Below are 24,674 nucleotides of genomic sequence, written 5' to 3'. Positions count from 1 at the left end.
GGGTCAGTGTGCTCTGGTCATCGGCCTCCATCCATGCTGACCGTAGCTTAGAGCTAATTGGCCGTACTTGGTGTCGGGTGCGCTCGCCCCGCTGCTCGGCTCTGCTGTGTTTAGTGTAACAGATGCTGACGGGTCACCTGTGGCTCTGACCCACCCTGCTCTCCCTGTTCCAGCCCCAGCCCTGGCCCCCAGCCTGACGCCCGCAGCCCAGCCCACCATCTCTCTGCTGTCAGACACGGATGCCGAGACGCTCAGCGTGGACTCCCTTACCCTGCTGCCCCCCGCCGACCCGACCCGACTGCGCTCCTTCAGCTCGCACTCCTCCACCCAGGAGGAGACACCGGATGCCACCCGGGCCGAAGATCCCAAGCCCACCTCAGACCGGTCATCGGACGACAACAACACAGAGAACACACAAGAAGAGGACAGGATGGACATTGCAGTCATACCAGAGGAAGATGAGCCTTCTCCTGATTCAGAGCCAGCAGACGTCAGGCCTCCAAATGCAGACTCGGAGGAGCTGGCTGCACCAGGATCCTCGTCAAGAGAGGAAACTGAGCCTGCCGTTAACCCTTCCCTGCCAGACATTGAGGACAACCCTGATCTAGAGCAGGAGACTGAAATAGACTGAGTGGACCTGCTCTGAGGGGACACTTCCAGTGGAGACCACTGGGAAGAAGCTCAGTGCTTATAGCGATTGTCTGGTGAAAAATGAGGTGCTCAGTTTTCTCCCTAGCCCAAATGTAGTCATGTGACCATCAGTTTGCTTGCATAGCTTCTCAGCCCTCACAGTCTTCTGAGGTCTTGCTAGAACCCAACATTGATATCCATGTTCGTTGTAGCCCTGTAGACGTCCGCTGACAGGGTCCACGTTTCAATGAAGCAATGAAGATGCTCTCAAGGGTTCTTTGAGCGATGCTATAGAACAGGGGTGCTGGAGGCCTGATGAGGTTCTAGAGGCCCAGTCTTCAGCAAAGCTTGGTTGTTGCCCTACTCCAACACACCAGACAAAGTGTGTGTGTGTGTGTGTGTGTGTGTGTGTGTGTGTGTGTGTGTGTGTGTGTATGAGTAGGGCAACTACCCAACTTTGTTGGCTGGCTTTGCACACCCCTGCAGGGAGGACACAGAGGAACCACCCTTGGCTATGCAATGCAGCCAAGGGTGGTTCTTCTATGGCCTTCCTCAAAGAACCCTTTATAACCCTTTATAACATCTATATTATTTTAAGGTGCAAAGGAACTGGCTCTTCTACAGCAGGGGTGTGCAAAGCCAGCCAACAAAGTTGGGTTTGCCTAGTGTGTTGGAGTAGGGCAACAACCAAGCTTTGTGAACCAAGGGTGGTTCTTCTATGGCCTCCCTCAAAGAACCCTTTATAACCCTTTATAACACCTATATTTCTTTAAGGTGCAGATTAACAATTGGGATTAAGGTCTGGGGATTTTGCTGGCCAGTCAAAGTTCTCCAGGGGTTTGTACACTCCCAGTTGTTATCCCGGTAGTGTGGGAATGGAGATGTGGTTGGATATGAAGGATAAATGGACGGGAACTAGGTTCTCAACGGGCTGGTGTAGTCCTATACCTGTAGGAACTGATTCTGTCGGAAAAGTAGGAAGGCTTGTTTCTGTTCTGGAGTTCAGGAGAAGACATGATGCATGTGACAGATGTTTTGTCCCGGGAGCTTCCCAGTTACAGTGGAAGCTTTAAAACTTTGGCTGACCTCCTACATTTTAGTTAAGGGGAAAACTGTAAATTGGACCTTGGGGCAGACCGTCGCTCTAAGCCTGACCATGTCTGTGTATCGGTTAATGATTATGTGAACGCTTGTCTGTGTAGTGTCTTCACAGTGGTGGCTTCTTTTTGGCGTGCCTCCTTCTTGTGGAAGAATATTCTGGAACACAGAGTTTTCAGAGTTTTTGCATTGTTTCTCTTTCTTTTCAGAACAGTGGCGCTCTCATGGGAACAAAGGCATTATTGATCGTCGATAGGATCTTTCAAAGCACAGCTTTGTTTTTGTTGTTTGTTTTGTTTTTTTCTCCCGTACATTTCAGCACCATTGTTTGCCATTCTCTGTCATGGTGCTGTGTGTTTGAGCAGCGTTGAATTATGACTGAGTCCACTTTGAGTGAATGAGTGGGTGGGCTTGTCCTGGGGCTGTGTGTCTGTGCGCGAGTGAAATGCGAGAGGACTGGAGCAGGTTTGTTTTTATAAGTATGTCCAAGTGGGTGAGTGAGTGCCCACAGGGTTTTACCAGTCTTAAACACTGAGGAATGTACAAAGACTTTTGGGTCTGTCCAGCGGTGCTTTCTTCCGGAGGACTACTTCACTTTGGCTGAACGTGCATTTGCACGTCAGCGGTAGCTTGTCTAAAGCCCTTTGTGTTTTTGCTTTTTGCTTCTGTTTTGTTGGGAGATGAATGTAAGTGAAGGTGCATTTGTAAGACAGAACGTCCAAGCAAGACATTGAAAGTGACCGCCTCTGTCGGAACGGCCTGATTCCAGTTTAAGCAAATGAACTCATCTGCACTGCAGCAGCACTGAATACTGAGTGTGTAGGTGGTTGTAGGTTATTTGTAACATACCGTGCAACTAGGGGTGGGCGATATGACCATTTTATCGAATATGTGCTAAATTTGGGTGTTTGGCATCTGGAAATGGAAATGACGAAATTAAGGAAAATACAGACACTATATTGACAAAAGTATTGGGACACTGGCTCATTCATTGTTTCTTTTGAAATCAAGAGTATTAAAAAAAGTTGATCTTGCTTTTGTTGGAGTAACTGTCTCTACTCTCCAGGGAAGAAGAAGAAGGAGGAAGGCCTTCCACTAGATTTTGGAGCAATGCTGTGAGGATTTGATTGCATCCCAACTCCCTAACTCTTTCCAAAAGTACTAAATGGAGCTCCATCATCATTCAGAGAACATGGTGCTCCATTGCCCCACTGCTCAATGCTCCACTAGCCCACGTCCAGCTTGTTGAGTTCTGTTTTTATAGGTGTCTGGCCAAGCTAATGCTAGAATGGTGGAAATTTGCCAATGTAGTTTTCACCCTGCATCGTTTTGATTGTCCAGCTGTAGTCCAGCTGCATTGCAGCAGTTTAAACTGGAAACCCAAATTTGTGTCTTTTGGTTGAATGAGATTTTTGATAAGCCCCTCCAAGGCTATGACAGCTCAGTTGCCCAAAGAGCTGGAGCAGGAAAACGATTAAACCACAGAGGGGGCAGACAGTTTGTGCTGGACGAGTGCTAAAATGCAGTATGTTCACTTTTTCTGAAAGGACACAGCATTAATAGGGTTCAGCGCTGCAGGTTTATTAACTGTGCGACCACTCAAACCCATCAATACCATTTTTTTTTAAAGGTTTTGTATCGACAACACCAATCCGATACCAGTCATTGATCCAGCAGGCTCTTGTAATCAGTCCTCACCCAAGCCAAAAGACACTGTCTAAGAGAAATGCTCCAATTTGTTAAGTGTTGCAGTTTGTTCTTGAGAGTCGTAGAGGGAAGACTCACGCCACATCACGATTCTTTACTTCCTTCTGTGTGCTGATTGCTTCTGCGCCGGCGTTTGTTTAACGTTAAAAACTCTAAAATCACGTTCAAAATGCACTAAATCATACTGGAATTGTTCCAGAAACCGCTCTGTGTTCTGGCTGCACATAATTGGAGGTCTGCAATAACAGTGGTTTATTTTTGAAAATAGAAATGAGTTATTTCGCCTAAGCCGACATTTGAAACTCGATCACTTCTCGAACGCTAGCACATAGAAAGGGCAGACATCCTCCACCATCCGCTCAGCTGACGAACCCAGGAAAGCTACGAACAGCTAGTTGTATATTTCTCTCTGGAAGAGTTATTTGTAAAGAATCGTTGGCAGATTTTGTAAACTGTAATTTTAAGAGCAATACAGTAAACTGTGTGAACTTATTGCAGTATTTTCACTCCGATGTAAATTTCAACCCTGTGGAAAAGAACCAGAAAAAAAAAAGAGTGTGAAATGAGATGTTTCTGTGCGCTGTGTAAATCGCAATCTGCTTTTAATCGATTACAGTTCCTTTACCAACAGATATTAAAGACATGCAATAAATTATTCTACATAAATGAGTGTTTGAAAGTGTTTGATTTGCATTGAAACCTTTTTTTGTTGTATATTTTGATGTATAACTTTTATTATGTATTTTTTTAATGGTGTAGTGCACCATTCATGCAGCTACATGACACCTACATAACCTTTTAAAAATGTTAAGAATGTATTTATTCAATATTTTAAGTTGTTGGTTGATTCATAAATAGTAAGTCTGTCACTTTGGATGAGGTGAAAAAATGCCATGTCATTTAACAAGGTCCATTTACCACCCTGTTCTTTTATTAGAATAAAACATGCTAAATTTAATTTTTTCATATTTTTTTCTGGTTTTCGGCACCAGCAACGACTCAGAACTTACATATTATAGCCCAGTTTGAACACTGTAATAAAAACACTGTAATTATTCCCAGGTCAGATAGTGCTGCTGTCCTCTCCTTGTGTCCTCTCAGTGCAGTGTTAGCTGTTAGTAAGCTTAAGAGGTTGTAGCCAGTTCGTTTTTAGCCTCGCCGCCACTCTCACTTGCCAAAGTTTGGGATTCTCAAGTCTTGCCTTATAAGAATAAGAAAAATAAATAAGCCCTTGATTTCCCTTCTGGTGTGAGTTTAGCTCCAGGTTTGGTTCAGCTGAGGTAGTCCAGTTTATTTTTGAGGGAGCTACTGATGGAGAAAAGAGATGGTCAAAGGTAGTGTCAGCTAGCGGTAGCTTTTAGCCTGGTGTGGATCTCTGCAACTTAGTCGGCGTGCAGAGTTTGAGCTTAGACACTTAGACAAAAGGCTGCAGTCACAAGATCCGGTTATTGTATTGTATTGAAGTCTGAAAGTGATGAGCTGCTCTCCAGTATCAACATTTTCGTTTTCTGAAGTCACAGTCGTGTTTTAACATTCACAAATGTATGTCAATTTTGGGGGTGTAATATGACTGGTTAAGACTGTGATGTAACAGTTTTGGGGTTTTGGAATCGGCCCGTTTTCCAGCTCTGTTTTGGTTCTGCTGGAAGTTCTTTTGAAGGTTCACGGTTTGTCACTGCCAAAAAAATACAGTTCTATCCAAGGCATCCTTTAGTGACATCTGGCCTAAACCTACTTAAGTATTTATACAGGCTTATTCCAATAATGTAGGTTTGTCAGTTACGAGTGAAAAGCGTATGTAGGTGAAAAGCTTATCTGGATGTTGTTATCTGCCATTGTTATCTGTGTTATCAGTAATTGTGCTCTTGTGCAGATTTCCCATCACTTCCCATGAACTGCTGAATAACTCTGTTTACTTCCTAGTTCGTGGGCTTCTTTTGAACTGTGCAGTGGCTTCACAATCAGGATTTGGCAACGTTCTGCCGTGAGGAACTTGGAAATGCATTACCAGTAAGTGATCCACCACCGACTCCACATTTGGTCACAGGTCATTCGTTAGGCTGCGCACTCAACGCATTGTCATACCAGGCCTGTAAACCCACAACCCTGTAACACAACTGCATATGATAATGTCCTTCAGTTTAAACAAATGAAGGAAGTGAGTTTGTAAATGTTGAAAGTATGTTTTCAGAGTCAGGCTTCAACACGTCTCTTTTCCAATGCAAAGTTTCAGTTATAGGAAATTCAGATGTGTGCTCACTCCCCAAATCAGGAAGGAAATGGGATGTTTTTTCAGGCCTCTTTGCAGAAAAGAGAATGAATTCAGTTTTGCTGAAGGAAACCCGAACTTTTCCCAGAAACAATACTGTGCAGATGTCTGAGACCACCCTTTCAGGGGGGTACATTCAGTTCTTCGTTTTCTGGAGGTGTTTCTGAGGAGATTAGAAATGAGATTAAATTCCTTTCAGAAGGAAGAGGAATGCCAAAGAAAAATGAGTGTGAATAGAAACAGGACAAGACAGTGTCCACGCCTGGATTCCCTGGAAAGCCAAGCGGCATTTACCTGAATTTGGAGAGTTCGGTACATGGATGTAGCAAACCGTGAACCTCAAACACTGATGTTCCCCTTTCGAGAAAAAAAAAAACAGTCCGATTCCAAAACCCCCAAACTGTTACATCACAGTCTTGACATGTTAAATTAGCAAAATTAAGATTAGAGTTTACGAGAATATGGGGTGCTACGAAGACCAGGCCTCAACACCACAGCTTTTCCTATGCCAGTGTCAAGCTCAAAGGGGGGGGGGGCTCAAACTCTAGAGGCAAGAAGCTACAGCCAGGGAAGTGAATGGGTATCTGCTAACATTAGCCGACCAGCTTTTACCATCTCTTGTCTCGATCGTGTACTCCCTTAAAAACAAACTGGAGAGAGCAGAGCTTCTCGGTAGGAGAAAGACTCTGTAATAATGAATTACTCTGTAATTACAAAGTCATTACAATAAAATAACAGGGTGGTAAATGGGCTTGTTAAATGACATCTAAGCATTTTTCAACCGAACCAAGGCCACACACTTTAATATTTGTACATCAAACAACTTACAATACCACCCACCCCCTCCTATAAACACACATTAATAAGCCCTGGGCGTCCATTACCCTGCTCTGACCCTCCAGTCGTCCAGCCCTCACAATCTGGTTCTGGAATAAGCAGGAAAAACAGTACAGCGATGCACTGATACGACCCATGTTCAAGCGGGAATGCGGGACAAATATGACGTAACTGTATTTAATAAACAAGTGCGTATCTAAAAATAGGAAATGACTCACACACCATAAGTTTTGCCCGTTATAGCATACCCACGTGAATTTGACCACCGTGAAGGTCAAGATAGTTATCAGCAGTGGCAAAATTTCTTAATGGAAGCAAGAGGAGATCTTCAGTGGATGAAGCATCATGGTTTCTCTTCCAAATCATGGGGGAAGAGCAGAACTATGAAATGAGCTGGGCTATAAAATCTATTATCAGAATATTAAAATGTTTGAAACTGAAATTGTAAAGATGAGGTCATAATATTCTGATATGACTGTAAATCAAAAAACACTGATGAACAGAAAAAGTTGAAGCCATCGAAATTCCAATCAGGACCTTGGGTGCCTTCATACCTACCTTGCTTGGTCCAGGAATTCAGACCAAACAGCAGGTTTGAAAGGTGCCTCAGAACACGATCTGGACCAAAGGACCAAAATTTGGATCAAACTGAACCATGGTTGGGTTCGTTTACAGTGAAAGTGCTTTCCTGGTTGGTTCAGACTGTCGGACCAGTTTCAGGAACTTGAAGCAGGCAAGAAAGAGAGGTGGGAGCACATGGGGATGGGGGCGGAGGTGGGGGCGGGGACGGGGACGGGGGCGGGTGGGATTGCTGCACGGCAAGCTTGTTCACTTGGTTAATGGAAACTATTCTCACGTTCTGAGCTTGAAGTTGGTGCTGCTGGTAGTAATACTGTAATATCAGCAGTTTGGTGAAACCAAATAACTCCAACCAAGTGTTCGTAAATTTTTCCGAGGAAGTCGACTCACCGAATTGACCACAATTGACCCCCTCCCCTCCCCCCAAACATCCCCTGCCAAACACCACCGTTTATACATACCAATCAGTAGCTGTGTTCCATTCCACATGATTCCTGAGCAGTGTCCTTGGCTTTCCTACACACTAATCATGTGATCTCAGCTAAAAGGACAGTGTGTCGTGTTGAGAGCAATCTTTGATGCTCCTTACTTCTTTGCAAACTAATGAACTGCTGTGATCTATTATATTATGTGTGTATTATGGGAATACATGTGATTTTATGGACATACAACAGGTTTAGTGTGTTTACAATGTGCTGTATTGCTCAGGATGCTCTCAGGCAACAAGCCAACTGTGTTAATGCAAGACATGCAATGGCTGGTGGGTAAACGTTATAGTCAGCTTCCTGTGTAGTGATAAACTGTTACTTGCTACTCTGCACAGTTTGGTGTTGACTACAAACTGAGCACTTTCACTGCCTATGGTTTAGAACCTAGAAAAGTGTCATGAAATGTCTAGAAATGTCTAGAAATGTCAGAATTCCCTGTCCAGTCCACTTTCCAGGAAACTACTGGGGTGATTATAGGTAGATGCAGCCCACATGCATGGTGATGATGAAAACGAGTCTTCACTGCACTCATTAAACTGCGACGTAAAAACAAAACTAACCAGATGAGATGTTTACAATGTAATAAAAACATGAACCTTGGTCCAGACCTTGGTCCAGACCTTGGTCCAGACGGTCAGGTTTTAAAAACGAGTTAAAGAAGAGGTAGAAAGCAGCACAAGGCCGCCCAAGATAGCAAGATGCTTCAACAAAAGAAGGCCCTGACTGACCAGAAAAAGGCCACTCCTGCGACCCCAACACACTGAAGCCTTTTTGTACCACATCAACAGCTTCTGGAGAAACCTGATGACTGTCACATCATTTGGTCGCAGCCAGAACTGCTGCATTTGCACTTCTGTGTTGATTGGTGTGTTCAACACAGGAAGTGCGGTCAAGATTAAAGGCAAGATGATGATCTGTTGCAGATTACCTGAAAACCTTCTAGGAAAATCTGCCTGCATCAGCTCGGACGCTGAGTCGGGGCTGTCCAGCAAGACAGAAAAAACCCAAGGTCCAGTTCTGCCAGCTGTGGCTTCAGCAGAAAACCTATCAAGGTTCTGGGGTGGACTGGTTTGGTATCTGCAGTTTGCTTCTAACTGGTTGATCCAGCTCTTGAGCAGGATAGTGTATTTAGCATTTGGTTTCAGTCATGCTTGATCATGCTCATGATGGTCAACCAGCATGGTCAGGCTTGTCCATACTGGTGGTTTAGCTTGGTCAGGTTGACTGGACGTGTCCTCTTCACCAGAGCTTCAGAAACGAGTTTCCCATTAGCTTGCAGATAGCATGGTCTGTATATAGCAATATCCCCAGTTCGGAAAACAGTTCAGTGATATTCTGTGGGACGATTGAAGGACAAACTGGACAAAATGCCAGCTGTGGCTTCAGCAGAAAACCAATCAAGGCTCTGGGGTGACCTGGTTTGGTATCTGCAGTTTGCTTCTTCAGTTTAAGAACCGGAGATGCTAGGCTAATGTTGCTAACGAACACTTCCCTAACGAATTCTGACGATCACCACCCTACTGGTTGCTGGTTTCAGATATTGTCAAGGTGGTTGAGAAGCTGGTCATCAGGTGAAAACATACCCTATGCTGGTAAGCTAACTGGTTGACCAGCACTTGAGCAGGATAGTGTATTTAGCATTTGGTTTCAGTCATGCTTGGTCTTGCTGGTCTTGCTGATCGACCAGTGTTTATGACGGTCAAGCTTGTCCATACTGGTGGTTTAGCTTGGTCAGGTTGACTGGACATGTCCTCTTTATGTCCCAATTAGCTTGTAGATAGCTTGGTCTGTATATAGCAATATCCCCAGTTCAGAGAACACAGTAATATTCTGTGGGACGATTGTAGGACAAATTGGACAAAATTCGTGAGCTTCGTCGCTCAGTGGTCAAGTATCAGAACCACAGTTTAGACCCGGGACTCGTCCAGGCGCTAACAGTGAACCACTGAAGTGCTGGGCTGGCCTGTAGTGTGTGTGTGTGTGTGTGTGTGTGTGTGTGTGCTAAGCACTGATGTTGGGGCAGTGCTCTGTTATGTCTGTCTTGCCTGTGTCTCCTCGTCAAACATTAGTCGACTGTGGTCGCAGCTTCCTGGCGAGTGTCATCATGCTCGAAAAGCACCACTGCTGTGCTGAAGCTGCCTCAGCTGTTTGAAAACCAGGTGAGCCGAGAAGGCTGAACGCTGCGGTCGTCAGGGGCTGATGTAATTGGCTTCAGTCTGCAGTGTTTGCACACAGAGGCCGAAGCTGAGGAAGAGGAAGGCCTTTAGTTCTGATGAAGACTTATTAAGACTGCCTGCGCTATCTAACTGAAGAACATCTGCAAACCTTGGGCTATAATTGAACTGCCAAGCAAGCATGACTTTCTGCCCGGCAGTGTCTCTCTCTCTCTCTCTCTCTCTCTCTCTCTCTCTCCCCTTCTTTTTTAATCTCTCTCTCCCGCCATGGCGTTGTAGATGATAATAGAAGTCAGCTTGAAACACTGTATTTTAGAAACAGCATACTGTATTTCTATTTTACATTTCTTTGTTTACATCCTGATTTTCAGTTTTTAGTGAACAAATTATGTTTGCACATGAAATGTTGCAGAAATATTGTAAATATAAATAAATAATAAAATATTTAACCGAAAACAAATCTGAAAATGACATCAGAAAATGGATTATTATGTTTTTCAAACTTTTAATTCATTTTCAGATTTCTTAAAATTCAGGTTTTTTTTAGTTTACTGGACATTTTTGTTTTTTAATTATTTTGCAAAAAACTAAACAACAAAAAAAAACATTTTTTAAATATTATTTTTAAATGATAATTTCCAATTTAGTTTTCGAATTGAGCAGAAAATTTGTTTTTGACACATTAAATTCTGCCCAATTTGTCCATTTCTGGAGTTTTCACATTCCATTTACTGCATGACTATTTTTGTTTTCCATAGTTGTTAAATATATTTTTTTAAATTAGCGAACATTTTTTAGTGAAAACACGTTTGACAGAAAACAAAATAGAGCAATTATGCCTAAATTTAGAGTTAAGAGTTCTTAGAGAGAGAATTATCATTACGAAAGCATTGCAACAAATAAACCCTGCACTACTAGGTTTAAACATGCAGTTCTTACATGCATGCGGCCCACCTTTCTACTGTGCAGCAGTGCTTTTTTCCGTCATTACCTAAAGTGTTTATTACTCCCATTTTAAAGACATTTCTACGAAATTTCTTGCGCTATCACAAATCATACGCAATCCTGTTTCCTCTGCGGACGGGACGAACGAGCATGAGGTGAATTGAGGCCTAGCTGTTGATGCTAAACAGAGGTGAACAGAGTGGTCTCTCTGCTCTGTGTGTGTGTGTGTGTGTGTGTGTGTGTGTGTGTGTGTGTGAGTGTGTGTGTATGAACGCACCCATCTGAGGTTGGGAGGTGAAACCTCCGCCCACCAGCTTTCGGCTCAGGCCGCAGGGGACCTCCTACCTTGATGTGGAACAGCAGAAATTGTCATAGTAACCATTAGGTGGCGGGTTGGCGGTATCTCCTGCCTTCCTGGAATTCAGTCTCTTGGTCTGAGATACAGTAGCCCCAATCCCAGGGGGGCTTCAGTTGTGGTTGACAGGAATGGAAAGAGAGGTTACAGTGTCGGATACTGAGTCAACCGGTGCAGTTCTGGTGCAGTTCACTCGCCGTGTGACAGATGGAAAATGAGGGCTATTTAAATCTCTGACTGAGTTCAACTGAGTGCCTTTAACGCCAGTGAGGAACTGAGTGCCTTGTGCCTTTGGGTCCTCACTACATAGTATAGATATTAGTTAATAGAAGCTGTAGAGCAGCAGGTTTTAGGATGAATCCCTGTGTAAAAGCCTGGTTTCTGCTCAGAATTTCTCATTTAGGAGGTTTGGGGTCATTGTTTATTGTAGATCAGCTTAACAACTACAGTGGTGGTGAATGGAACCAGGGGTCACCATGTATGTACTATGTAAATGTAGCTATTTTATTCACTCTCCAAACCCATCAGTGATCCAACCCCCTTCATGTGTTTTATATGTATGTATTTATATATTTATCTATTTCAGATTATTTAAAAAAGGGCTTTAATTTGGGGGCTATTTTGCCGCACATATCACCCTGTATGTATGTCTCCACTATGAAGAGATTAAAGGGAAATTATGGTTTAAGACAAAATCTCCTCAAAACTATCATCTCAGACATCAGACACCATATTCAGTTCAATTCTGTGTAAAAACCTTCCGCGAGAAGCTTTTCGACAGGGTCAAACTTTCAGGTCGTCTGGTTCCATTCACCACCACTGTAAGCCACTTACTTACGATACTGACTCGAGCGTCTACGTGCCAAACCACTCTGAAACAGTAAGTCCTCATTAGTCTAATTCCTGATCTTGTGTCCGATGGGATTTGAGTTCACCGGCTCAGCCCTTGCCTCAGTCCCACAGCTAGCTTTGTTGTGAGGGGATCAGGAGTTATCTGAGGGAGTCAGTGGAGGCCAGTCTTATGAATAGACCACACACACCAGTGTGACGACGGGATTAGACGTCCCGTCTAAATGAGAAGCGCAACTCAGGAGTGTGTGTATATGTGTGTGGTGTGTGTGTGTGTGTGTGTGTGTGTGTGTGTGTGTGTGTGTGTGTGTTCGCATGTTTGAATGTGTGTAAGCCGAGGGCAGATGCAGTGGAGATTAAGGGTTCTTCAGGGAAACACAACTGTCTGCTTTCCTGGAAGTGACTGCAACTTCAAGTGTGTTCACCACCACAACCAAGCAGACAGCGGTGGGCTGATTTTAACGCTGCCATGCCAGCAACACCACAGGCCAAAACACACGTAGATCTACAGTCGCTGTCACAACCAAACCATGTATCTTCTGCAACACAGCTGCTCTCCAAGTCACTTTGGCTTGTTTCTGTTGGCCACAGGTTCAGTGCTGTGAAAAAAGGCCAAATTTCTTCTAGTTGTGCAAATTTCTCGTTTAATAAGATACTGAGTTATTTAAAACCTATAGATCACCCCGGTGACTTGTTATTGGTAGCTACTGAATCATCCAGCTAACCAGATTCAGACTATTGGGTTCAGTTTCTCTAACCACACTGAGGCCTGATTACTGCCAGACCTGTTGACTCTAAACGCTGATCGCTTAACCCCTTAATGCAGAAAGGCTTATTACACACTCAGTAACTACAGGGTTCTCTGGTGGTTGGTGTGGCACAACAGATAACACCACTACCTGCCAGTGAGTTGCCACACCACGTGGGAGACTGGGGTTCGATTCCCAGTCTGGGTGACTGTGCTGTGCTACACCAATAAGAGTCCTTGGGCCAGACTCCAAACACTACATTGGCCCACCTCTGTAATACGAGAACCTTGTAAGTCGCTCTGGATAAGAGCGTCTGCTAAATGCCATAAATGTAAATGTAAATGTTCTCTGGTAATAGAAGGTAATAAGACCTGGATAAGGGGCTGAAGACCATGTTTGAGAAGACTAGAAGGTCTCAAACCTTCAGCAGAACATCAGCACATGGTCCTAAGAGTATAAAATACAGTCAGTTGAAATCTACCAATTTAGAAAATGCTACAAAGCCATTGCCAAGGCTCTGGAACTCCAGTGAGCCTCAGTGAGAGCCATCATCAGGGGTGCGGTAGTGTCAGGACGATTGATTCTTAGGGTCGGTGACCGACAGGGGCCCTAAAATGTGTTCGTTGGGTATTCTGGAAGAATTGGTGGTTGTGTGGCCCAGTTTATCTTATATCTTACCTTGGGCCCCAAAATCACTCGGATGTACGCTGGAACAGTGGGGAACCTTTCTAGAAGTTGCCTACCACCAAACATTAATTAGGGCTAATCCAGGAGGTCACCAAAGAACCTGAAGGTCTCACCTGCTTCAGCAATTCTACCCCAAATTTGGCTGAAACACTCCTCGCTAGTCTAGTTTGATTGTAGACGTAACTGCCAAGGGTGGTATCAGATTTGAGGGGGGGTACTTTAAAACAACATGTGGTGTTTACTCGTCTGCATCTTATATTTATAGAGCTAGATAGGCGAAGATCGAACCCCCAACCCCAGGCTCCTGGAGCTATGCATATCATTATATATAAAGACTTTATATTCAACTAAAAATCAGAAGAAGCATAGAATCATTTTTTACGAAAACCCTAAAATATGAAGTGAGGAACATTTTGAAATTGCAAACAAGGTTCTTTATGGAATCAACAGTGGTTCTTCTATGGCATTGCCATAGTTTTGAGTGTAGGGCTGGAGCCTACCTGGATTCACTGTGTGCATAGCATGAATACTCCCAGGACAGAAGGTCCCAGTCCCTCACAGGGTCTATAGGCATCTATGGGTAGTTTAGCATGGCCAGTGTTCCTACAATGTGTTTTTGGGAGGTTGAGGGGAAACCCACATGGAGATGGAGGGATCTAACTCCTCACAGATGGACACCAGAGAAGAGCAAAGAGCGAAGCCACAAGCCACCAGGCCTCTGAGGCTGTCCAGCTTATTCTCTATAAAGCGAAACAGAAGCCCTTTCAGAACTCGAAGCGGTTCTTCTATGGCATCTTGGTAGAAGCATTTTAAAGAGTAAAAACCAGAGAGGTTCTGAGGGTCTGAGCATTCTTCTCTGAAGACCAAGATCATTCAGGGTCCCTCAAATCTGGCCAAGGTTCACAATTGCTTTGTTCCTGTTTAAGAAGGCCTCCACATCTTCTGCCGAGGGCACTGCGAGGTAATCTCCTCGTAAATCTAAAGCCCTAAATTAAAACCTTTAGCAGAGATCTGATTTCTTCAATTTCGTCAGAAATCTGCCTTCAAAAGAACTTGCACATCTGATTTCCTTGGAAGATAGCATCCACATCTCGGCTGAGATGAGAGATAGCACGAAGTGGTGCTTTTGTTCTCTCTCTCGCTCTTCCGTCATGGGCCACCACACTGAGTTTCACCCTGGGTGCTTCTCAGTAAGCAGCGACGATTTCGAGACAATGCGCTGATTCAAAAAAAGACAATCAGGAAGCTTTCAAGAATTCTTCATTCATGAGTCACAAGAAAACCATACAGTGTCATACATGTGGAGAAGGCCCACTAATTCGGGGAGGTCTAGACTTCACCGAACTACAGGGTGCTGAGGTTTCCAAACAACCACAACCAAGTTTCTCACAAATCTCTACGGCCTTCTGGACCCTACACTGACCGACATCATCGTCTCATCAGGCAGGACCTTCTCCAACCTTCTCCAACCTTCTCCAAGGACCTTTCAGATCCTTTTTTTTTATTGTAAGCGAGGGAGGAAACACTCGACCACGTTCTGGCGACTTGCTTCCTCCTTCCTTGAATGGAATTCCAATCACTGATCTACAGTTTACGTGAACACCCAGAGACGCTTGGCCTTTATCTGTTGCTTACTCAAGTTCTGAGTAATCCCCTGAGCGCTCGCCGAAGCATTTTTATTGGCAGCAGTCGGTGTGTACCTCACAGGCTCCGCCCTCCCCCACTACTCCCTCCGTTTCTTGTAAATGTATGTCTGTCTGAGCCATGAAGAGACTTACGGTCACCAGACGCTCCACCCCTGCTAGCACTACTCAGATTAATCAGACAGCAGTGGTTACAGAAGGAGCTAGCATGCGAGTCATTTCAGGAATGCGAGTGCCTGCACAGCTAGGTAATCTAGAAAACATGCCATTTTCAGTAGAAGCCTTACGTCGATGACGTAGTGAGCTTGCAACCGCCTGCTCATCCATTACCTTTCCCCCCTTTGTGTCAGAAGAACCACCAGACTTGGTCACGTGTCTAATCCCAAGTGTGTCTGATTTTGAGCAAACCTCTCCCGCCTGACTTCAGGGCAGAACCTGACTTGGCGCTCTCGGTGCACCCAAGAGACAAGCAACAAAGAAACTCCATAAGGCAGAGGTGTTTTGAAAGGTTTACAAATGCCTTTATTACTAATATAAAAATACTGGTATAAAAATAGAGCTTTTTGCATGGCAAAAAAATAAGAGTCCCAGGAAGCGGCGCTCCCTGCATAGTGTAAACATTCAAGGTGGGCGTAAACTTTAGACGTGGAGTGTTCGAGTCTTGCTTGCGAAGACGTGCTACAAGGTGCCTGCTTGGCGCAGCAGCGGCACCGGACCGCGAGGAGTCTGTCAAGTATTTCAGGCGTGTGCATATCCCAGCCGTGCGTTAATGCGCTGCGCGGAGGCCTCACAGCCGAAACGGGAAGGAGCGCAGGAAGTCTTTCAGGATGGGATTCACAGGGATGCTGTCCACGGCCGCCTCGCCGCTGCCACATGTCTCCACAATCTGCCTGCGGCACAGCTGCTGCAGGGACTGCACCTGCACTTTCCTGCAGGGCTGCACGAGGCTCTTCTTGGGCATGCTGGTGTAGTGTTCCAGCAGCTTGAAAAGGGAGTCGAAGCATTCCTTGCTCCCGGCCAGGCTGAAATGGGAATTCTGGAAGGTAATCCGGATGCTGGCGGGCCCGGAAGACGCCCTGTAACTCAGCGTGAAGAACACGTCCTTCTGCTGGCTGTCCCGGATCAGGTAGGTTCCCAAAGGCTCGTTCTTCAGCTTGCTGTGGGCCTCCTCCACGGTCATGGGCCCCCAGTAGAAGCCACTCTCCTCCAGCATAGAGGTGGTCTTTTTGATGGTGGCGAAGTCACATTCGTTCCTGAAGGAGCGGAAGTGGGTCTGCGTATCCGGCCTGGTGCCTACGTGCTGGTGGGGCCTTGACCTCTGTGCTCTGCGATCCGCTGTGTCTGAAGTATCTTCCACTGCACTGTGCGCTACCATCCTACAGGGAAGACCAGCCTGTGTGGTCTCCCATAGCGTTCCTCGTTAAGGTCATCTAGATGAGGCGCGCAGGGTCTGGAGGGAAACAAACAAAAGGCATGTTTAGGGGATGGTACGGGATGTTCTATTGAGTCACTTACACAAGAGTTTCATGTCTCACTCCCACAATTTAACAACAGCAGCTCATTTTCCATACAGCTGCTGAATGATAACCTCAGAATGCCGGAATTTCACCATGTTCACACTCGCGTCAGAGAAGTGACAGGTTCGGGTTTGGATGACTGTAGTTGAGGTGGCAAGGCTTTGTCAGCTATAGCTTAAGGAAAGCCACTGCTTGTGAACAGCCCTCTAGCTTAGTAATCAAGACTGCAGACTTAAACACTGTATGGATAACTGACGGGTTACTATATGTAAACTATACTACACCCTCAAACACCATACACTTACTTAAGCCATGTGCATACGCCTACACCTACATTCTTCACCCTCAAAACTACATTACTGTCATAAATAACAGCATTTTTAGAGGCCTTATAATGGAACCTTGTGGGACGCCACAGAATATGCTTAACAATAACCAAATAATTCACAGTATTGTTTGCATTAGGTATAAAATCAGTATATTCAAACAAAACTAGGGTTCTTAAACTCTTGTAAACTATATACACCACCACTATATCCTAAACCCTAAACCCTGTACACCACCCTTAAACATTATACATTTACACATTATACTCCACCCTTGAACACTATAGACTTACTTAAGCCATGTGCATACGCCTACACCTACATTCTTCACCCTCAAAACTACATTACTGTCATAGATAACAGCATTTTTAGAGGCCTTCAAATAGAACCTTGTGGGACGCCACAGAATATGCTTAACAATAACCAAATAATTCACAGTATTGTTTGCATTAGGTATAAAAACAGTATATTCAAACAAAACTAGGGTTCTTAAACTCTTGTAAATTATATAATCCACCACTTTACCCTAAACCCTAAACCCTGTACACCACCCTTAAACACATTTTAACTGATTCATGCATATAAATTTAAATCACATAACAATGGCAAATCAGATTTTTTTTTTTTACTGAAATTTACTGAAAAGCAGCATGAAAACAGTTAAATTAAATTAAATACAAAATAAAAATATATAATAAAATATACTTAAATATTAATTACACAAAATTTACTCCTAAATCAGAACATCTCTAAAGAACCCAAATCTGACCTAAACCCTTTACTGCTGTGACCAGCCCTAGTCCTACTGAGGGTCCCGACCACTGTAGACAGCGCTAACCTCCCCCCTCCACCTCCACCCCCCCGAGTCCGCCCGGTCAGTCCTCACCGTTCAGAGAAGACGGCTGGCGGGGAGAGAAGGAGCCGAGAGCCGGCTAACGACTACCAGAACCGCGCTCCACACACACTCCACAGCCTGCTGGTGCTCAAAGGCCATTGACTCCAACTGCTCCGCGGTGTGTGTGACAGCTCGAGAGAGAGCGAGAGGGTGTGTGTGTGAGTGTGTGTGAGTGTGTGTCTCGCTGTAGTCTGCGCGAGCAGCCCTGCCTCCCTCTCTTTAAGCTCCGCTCCGCTCCGCTGCGCTCCTCCCACCGCCGCCATTTCCAGGAAAGTTCACTTTCGCTTTAGCGAGGCTCTTCTCTGAAATCAGGGGGTTGAGGAGAGGCTGAACAGCCCGCTTCACTTCCACAGCAGCCCCGAGCTGCACAGAGGAGCCCGTCGCCTCACCCAGTACCCTGCGTCCCCCTGCACTGTGTGGAGTACTGCAGTGTGCACTTTATCATCCTATAGTACAGTATAGTACAGTGCAGTATATTATAGTGCAGTATATTATAGTGCAGTATATTATAGTACAGTATAGTACAGTACAGTATATTATAGTGCAGAGCAGTATAGTACAGTATATTATAGTACAGTATATTATAGTGCAGTATATTATAGTACAGTATATTATAGTGCAGAGCAGTATAGTGCAGTATATTATAGTGCAGTATATTATAGTGCAGTATATTATAGTACAGTATATTATAGTACAGAGCAGTATAGTACAGTATATTATAGTGCAGAGCAGTATAGTGCAGTATATTATAGTACAGTATAGTACAGTATATTATAGTGCAGAGCAGTATAGTGCAGTATATTATAGTACAGTATATTATAGTACAGAGCAGTATAGTACAGTATATTATAGTGCAGAGCAGTATAGTACAGTATAATATAGTGCAGTATATTATAGTGCAGTATGTCATAGTGCAGAGCAGTATAGTACAGTATATTATAGTACAGTATATTATAGTGCAGTATATTATAGTACAGTATATTATAGTGCAGAGCAGTATAGTGCAGTATATTATAGTGCAGTATATTATAGTGCAGTATATTATAGTACAGTATAGTACAGTACAGTATATTATAGTGCAGAGCAGTATAGTGCAGTATATTATAGTACAGTATAGTACAGTACAGTATATTATAGTGCAGAGCAGTATAGTGCAGTATATTATAGTGCAGTATATTATAGTGCAGAGCAGTATAGTGCAGTATATTATAGTACAGTATATTATAGTACAGAGCAGTATAGTACAGTATATTATAGTGCAGAGCAGTATAGTACAGTATAATATAGTGCAGTATATTATAGTGCAGTATGTCATAGTGCAGAGCAGTATAGTACAGTATATTATAGTGCAGTATATAATAGTACAGAGCAGTATAGTACAGTATATTATAGTGCAGAGCAGTATAGTACAGTATATTATAGTGCAGTATATTATAGTACAGAGCAGTATAGTACAGTATATTATAGTGCAGTATATTATAGTACAGAGCAGTATAGTACAGTATATTATAGTGCAGTACAGTATATTATAATACAGGGGTGTATAGTATAGTACAGTGCAGGGCTGTATAGTATAGTGCAGTATAGTATATACAGTATAGTACAGTGCAGTACATGATATTATAGTACAGTATAGTATAGTGTATATATAGCCAATTCAGTGTATAGTACAGTGTGGTGCAGTATAGTGCAGCATGCACTTTAGGACACTATTATATGTACAGCATAATGCAGAATAGTGTGTACTTTTGGTCTTTGCCCATTAAATGTATAGTATAGTGCAGTATAGTATAATACAGTGCAGCGTGCACTTTAGGACACAGCCTATTATATGTACAGCATATACTGTACTTTTGAACATAGTATAGTATAGTGCAGTATATTGCAGCATGCTCTTTAGGGGGGTTATTATATGTGTAGCATTTGCCCATTAAATGTATAGTATCGTATAGTATAATGTAGTATAGTGCAGCATGCAGTTTTGGACACAGGCTATTAAATGTATAGCGTAATGCAAATCAGTGTGTGATTTGGGACATTGCCCATTTAGTGTGTAGTGTAGTATAGTATCGTGTAGGATAGTGCAGCATGCACTTTTGGACCCAGCCTATTGTACATATAGTCTGTTTATAGACTACTGTATGAAAAGCATATTATAGTGTAATGCAAAAAGGTATATTATTTTATCACTTGTCCATTAAATGTATAGTCTAGTATAGTATAATACAGTATGTACAGAATATGTATTGTATTGCATAGAGCAGTATGGTACCCTGTTATATATAATAATAATGTATACTATATAGGACTGTTGCCTATTGCCTGCAAACTGCAAGTATAGTACAGTATCTGCTTTTTTTTAATTACATGCACCTTATTTTATTGCATGCATACTATTTACTATAGCATGCACTAAATATATAGTATGCAAATTGGGACACAGCCTATTGCGCAGCATGTGGTTCTTGTTCTGTTTTATTAGGAACTCCACGAGCTGCAGTTGCTCACATAACAAAACTGAAACCTTTCAAAGCAATTGATTTGGTAATGGTGCTAGCACAGGCGCCACCTACTGGTTAATGTGTGAAATTAGGGTTTTTAAAATACATAAATACATTGCACTTAAACCTAAACGTGCAGATTATCATCAGTAGCTATTTGCAATATTTCACATGCATTAAAAGTACAGTATATTACGCAGGACCCAAACATCTAAGCAATGCATCTAAGCTTTACCACCCTGTTGATGACTCAGACCTGTTGCACTGCCTTAGCTGATACAGTTCTACCTGTTTAAGCAGGTCTTGGATTCGTGCAGAGGACAGAGGGCCCGATCACAAGAGGGCCGCAGTGCCAACCAGAGGACAGCTGTGGGTTTCGTTTCTTCACGGCAGAGCAGAGAACCTGAGGCTTGCAGTTTCCTCGTGGCCTAGCAGGGCCGCTCAGCCCTGTCTACAGCGTCTGATCATACTACAGACAAGCTGCACGAGTGGGGCTGCACTCTGACGGCTCGGGTTTCTTGTAAAATTACACAGAGTTACACTGACAGCTGATTCCAGCAGTGATTTCATTGTGAAACTGAAATCCTGAGCATTATCTTTAATCGTTGACATGCTGGAGTGTTTTACCCACTTTCATTTCTTTATTGTTTCCCAGAAAGGATAACACTGCCTGCTCATTTCTCTCAAACCCTGGTCCACAGAGCGAAGAGCAAAAGGAAAACTGTATCTCTGAGTGAAGCCACAATATGAGAGGTGAACCACAACCTGACCTCTTTTGGGGGGGGGGGGGGGGGGGGGGGTCTGCTGACACACTGTCCCTGTTATTTCACTACACCAACAGGCTATGTAATGCATGAGGCGCTCGTCCTCCCTCCTGTAGGCTCAGAATCCAGTTCTAATCAGGTTGCCTTATCTTCTAGACTCTTTTGCCCCTCAGCTCTTCATCACTGTACTGCCACAGCTGGGCCAGAAAACATGCAACATGCCTCCTGCCACTGCGTCACTCACCTCAGGAGATAAACGAGTGGTTTGCAAGCAGCTGGTGTCAGTTATCATGTTATCACAGCAAATCTTGCAGGATCTTGCTGATCTGGGAGGGAAGGAGTGTGTGTGTGTTCCACCCTCAGGGCTCCTCTTAGCGTTTTGCAGGTGTTTTACAGGAAAGTGAAAGTGAAAGACGCCTGCTTTAGTCAGGGGGCAGCAGAGGGCGCTGTTTACATGTGTATATGTTTACATGTCGAGGTTTCATTGGTTTCTATATCCTATATAAAACATTGCTGTGAGGATTTGATTGCGGTCCCCACAAAAAGATTGTTCTTTTTAACAAACAATATATGGACAAAAGTATTAGGACACCTGCTCAGTCGTTCAGTTCAGTGTTTCTCCCGAAATTCTCCTGAAATTCTTTAAAAAGACTGTATCCTAACTATGGGAAGACTTTTAAAGAGCATTGCTGTGAGGATTTGATTGCACTCAGCCACAAGGTCTTCCACCACTCCACAGCTCAACGCTGCTGAGGGCACTTTATACCCCTCTAGCCCACACCTGGCAGCATGGTTCCAATAGGTTCATGTTTATCTGCTCCAGAGAGTCTTATAGTCCTATTCTATTGGCAGTACTTCTCTACAGGGACTAGATTAGCTGTGTGTGTGTGTGTGTGCATTTGCACACCTGTGTCAGGACATATATATATATATATATATATATGGACCTATGGGCCTGTACATAAACTTATACAGGGGTGCAGATTTGCCAGACTATGATTTGTCAATCATGCCACACAAACACACGCAACATCATGATGCTAATGGTGTGCAAAAGTTTGGGCACCCCAGTGGTGTTTTTTTGGGGTTTTTTTTTTAAACGTAAATAACTCACATCCACTAGAGAGCCACACATCTGTCCATTTCACAGCATAATGGCTGCTTATTTGATTAATTTCACACATTGCAAATTATTGGCACAGTAAGCCTTTTATTTTGATCCTGTCATAGTAAAGTGTGTTACTAATAGAGGACATGCAAATATACAGTGTGTGTATACACACACACACATATATATATATATATATATATACAGTACAGAGGTACAGTGTGTATGTGTGTGTGTATATATATATATATATATACATACACCATGACTGGTGGCCTGATAACCATCTCTCTCACATTCGGAGGGATTCTCACAAGTCACATGAGCAGTAGTGGTTTCATCCTGAAACCACAACACAGAGTATGTACTCATGCAGCTCTGTGTGTGTGTTTTCCTCTAACACGTCGTACTGCTAGGAAACGCTCCTATCACTTTCAGAACACCTCACTGCTTACCTGCCTTATCTCATTCCTGTTAAGTAGCAGAACAGTAAAGGAAACCACTGCTCGGTGTGTGCTTTATTAACATTGCGGAACAGGACTGAATTCCGGGTCAGAGGCTCAGTTACTGAGTACTGTGGGGATGAGCCATGTGAATCTGGGCTATTCAGGAGGCTTTAGTCTTGTGTGTTAGTTCGTAGGCCTACAGTAGTCTACTTTCTATACTTGCACTAGGCTTCATTTCCTGTCCGAACAACAAATTGTGATGAACAGGGGTGCTGGATTGGTGGTAGGGGCGATTCTAAGGGCCTGTGACTGACGAGGCCCAAACATGTGGATGAGATTTTAAAGACAAACCAACAAAAATCAATATTAAAATATTAAAACTACTAAAACTAAACTTTAAAACTTGTCTTTTTTTTAATGGAACAGGCTGGGACAGAGCCGGGACATAGCTGGGACAGAGCTGGGACAGAAGCATCACATAAAAGACAAAGCTACTTATCAGAAACACAAAGAAAGAAAACTAAGACAGAAAAGGCAGACGCATCCATCTGCTGAGTCGGAGAGCTCAGGCTAGCAGGTCTAGTTTCATGGGAAGACTGTGGTCTCTGCTCTATAAGAGTCTTATAGTCCTATTCTATTGGCAGTACTTCTCTACAGGGACTAGATAAGCTGTGTGTGTGTGTGTGTGTGTGTGTGTGTGTGTGTGCATTTGCACACCTGTGTCAGGACATGTATATATGGACCTATGGGCCTGTACATAAACTTACAGGGGTGCAGATTTGGGGAACACAAGCAACATCATGATGACGGTGTGCAAAAGTTTTTGCACCCCTGGTGGTGTTCTCCTTTTTTTTGAAGCGTAAATAACTCACATCCACTGGAGAGCCGCACATCTGCCTATTTCACAGCATAATGGCTGCTTATTTGATTAATTTCACACATCCTAAAAGTATTGGCACAGTAAGGACATGCAAATATACAGTGTGTGTATGTGTGTGTGTTTGTGTGTGTATATATATATATATATATATATCCATCAGCTGAGCCAGAGAGCTCAGGCCAGCAGGTCTAGTTTCATGGGAAAGCTGTGGTTCTGTGCTAGCTAGCATGCACCCTTATATTTTGGGGCAGGAGAATAAGCAGCTAAACGTATCTCAGCGTAGTTCAGAGATGGTTAGCCTCGAACCCGACGAAGCTCGAACTCAGAAGCTTTAATAGAGAAAAAGCTTCACTGAATTTTTAGGAGATAAATGGACGATCATTCATTGGGCCGGATTAGCTAAGCGCTAAGAGAGGAGCAGCCGTGTGTGTGGAGGGGAATGGGAGTTAGTTATGCTATTTAATCCATATTTATAATAAAGTTTAATAAATACAGTAAAAGTAAATAAATAAAGTTGAATCAATCCTCTGAGCTCAACAGTAGCGATGCTGCGTTTGTGTCACTAGGCTCTGTAAGGAGGCTGACCTTCGAGAGGAAGTTGGGGTCAACCTTGGTAAAGCGATTCCAGTGTTATAACCTTCCATGGAGCCCAAAATCCCTGGCAGCGGCCTTGTGTTCAGACCAAGGTCAAGTCAAGTCAGGACAAGAGGCTTTTATTGTCATTCCGTCGGAGTACAAGTACACACTGGAGCGAAATTACGATCTGGCTAATTATGCTCTCTGATCAGATTTTTACACGAACAAAACAAATGTCAACAGGACTTGTTTCCAAAATACTTCCTCAGACAGAAGCAGAACGGTCATATAGGTCCAAACGTGTTTGTAGACACCCCTGCTTAATGCTGCACCCTCTGACAATGCACACACACACACACACACACACAGCTTGTCTAGTCCCTGTAGAGAAGTACGGCCGTCAGATTAGGACTCTCTGGAGCAGATAAATAAACATGTACCTACTGGCACCATGCCAGTTAATGCTAGCCATACGTGGGCTAGAGGGGTATTATAAAGCCCCCCAGCATTGAGGAGCTGTGGAGCAGTGGAAGAACACGCTCTTGTCACTGAATGCAATCAAATCCTCACAGCAATGCCTCTCCAAAATCTAGCAGAAAGCTTCTTCCTTGGACAGTGCAGACAGTTACTCCAACAAAAGCAGGATAGACT

At 43.6% G+C, this 24,674-nt stretch overlaps 3 protein-coding genes across 7 annotated transcripts in view; 2 read left to right on the top strand and 1 right to left on the bottom strand.

Annotated features, from left to right (window-relative positions):
- The window catches only part of clec16a (C-type lectin domain containing 16A), a 109,247-nt gene extending 88,453 nt beyond the window's left edge, over nt 1-20,794 (top strand). For 3 of the 5 annotated variants that reach the window (XM_072694193.1, XM_072694192.1, XM_072694194.1), the window contains one exon: nt 174-4,321. In XM_072694193.1, coding sequence (XP_072550294.1) covers nt 174-631 — 458 coding nt within the window. In that variant the 3' untranslated portion in view covers nt 632-4,321. Of the gene's footprint in view, nt 1-173; nt 4,322-5,358; nt 5,446-20,546 lie in introns of those variants that run through there. The other 2 variants (XM_072694195.1, XM_072694196.1) reach the window with 2 other exon arrangements.
- On the bottom strand, nt 15,508-17,967 carry socs1a (suppressor of cytokine signaling 1a). The gene is made up of 2 exons (XM_072693470.1): nt 17,740-17,967; nt 15,508-16,460 (listed from the first exon to the last, which is right to left on the bottom strand). Exon 2 carries the CDS (start codon nt 16,383-16,385, stop codon nt 15,798-15,800), a length of 588 nt encoding a protein of 195 aa, XP_072549571.1. The 5' UTR covers nt 16,386-16,460; nt 17,740-17,967; the 3' UTR covers nt 15,508-15,797.
- Nucleotides 20,795-20,815: 21 nt separating the features above from the next.
- The window catches only part of pigq (phosphatidylinositol glycan anchor biosynthesis, class Q), a 19,153-nt gene continuing 15,294 nt past the window's right edge, over nt 20,816-24,674 (top strand). The window contains exon 1 of the mRNA XM_072694198.1: nt 20,816-21,002. The gene's annotated coding sequence lies outside the window, so the exon portion shown is untranslated. The remainder of the gene's footprint in view (nt 21,003-24,674) is intronic.

Source organism: Salminus brasiliensis, chromosome 12, assembly GCF_030463535.1.
Source record: "Salminus brasiliensis chromosome 12, fSalBra1.hap2, whole genome shotgun sequence".
NCBI classification, from domain to species: Eukaryota; Metazoa; Chordata; class Actinopteri; order Characiformes; family Bryconidae; genus Salminus; species Salminus brasiliensis.
Note: the sequence above shows the minus strand (reverse complement) of the source record. Positions and strands in the feature narration are given on the sequence as shown.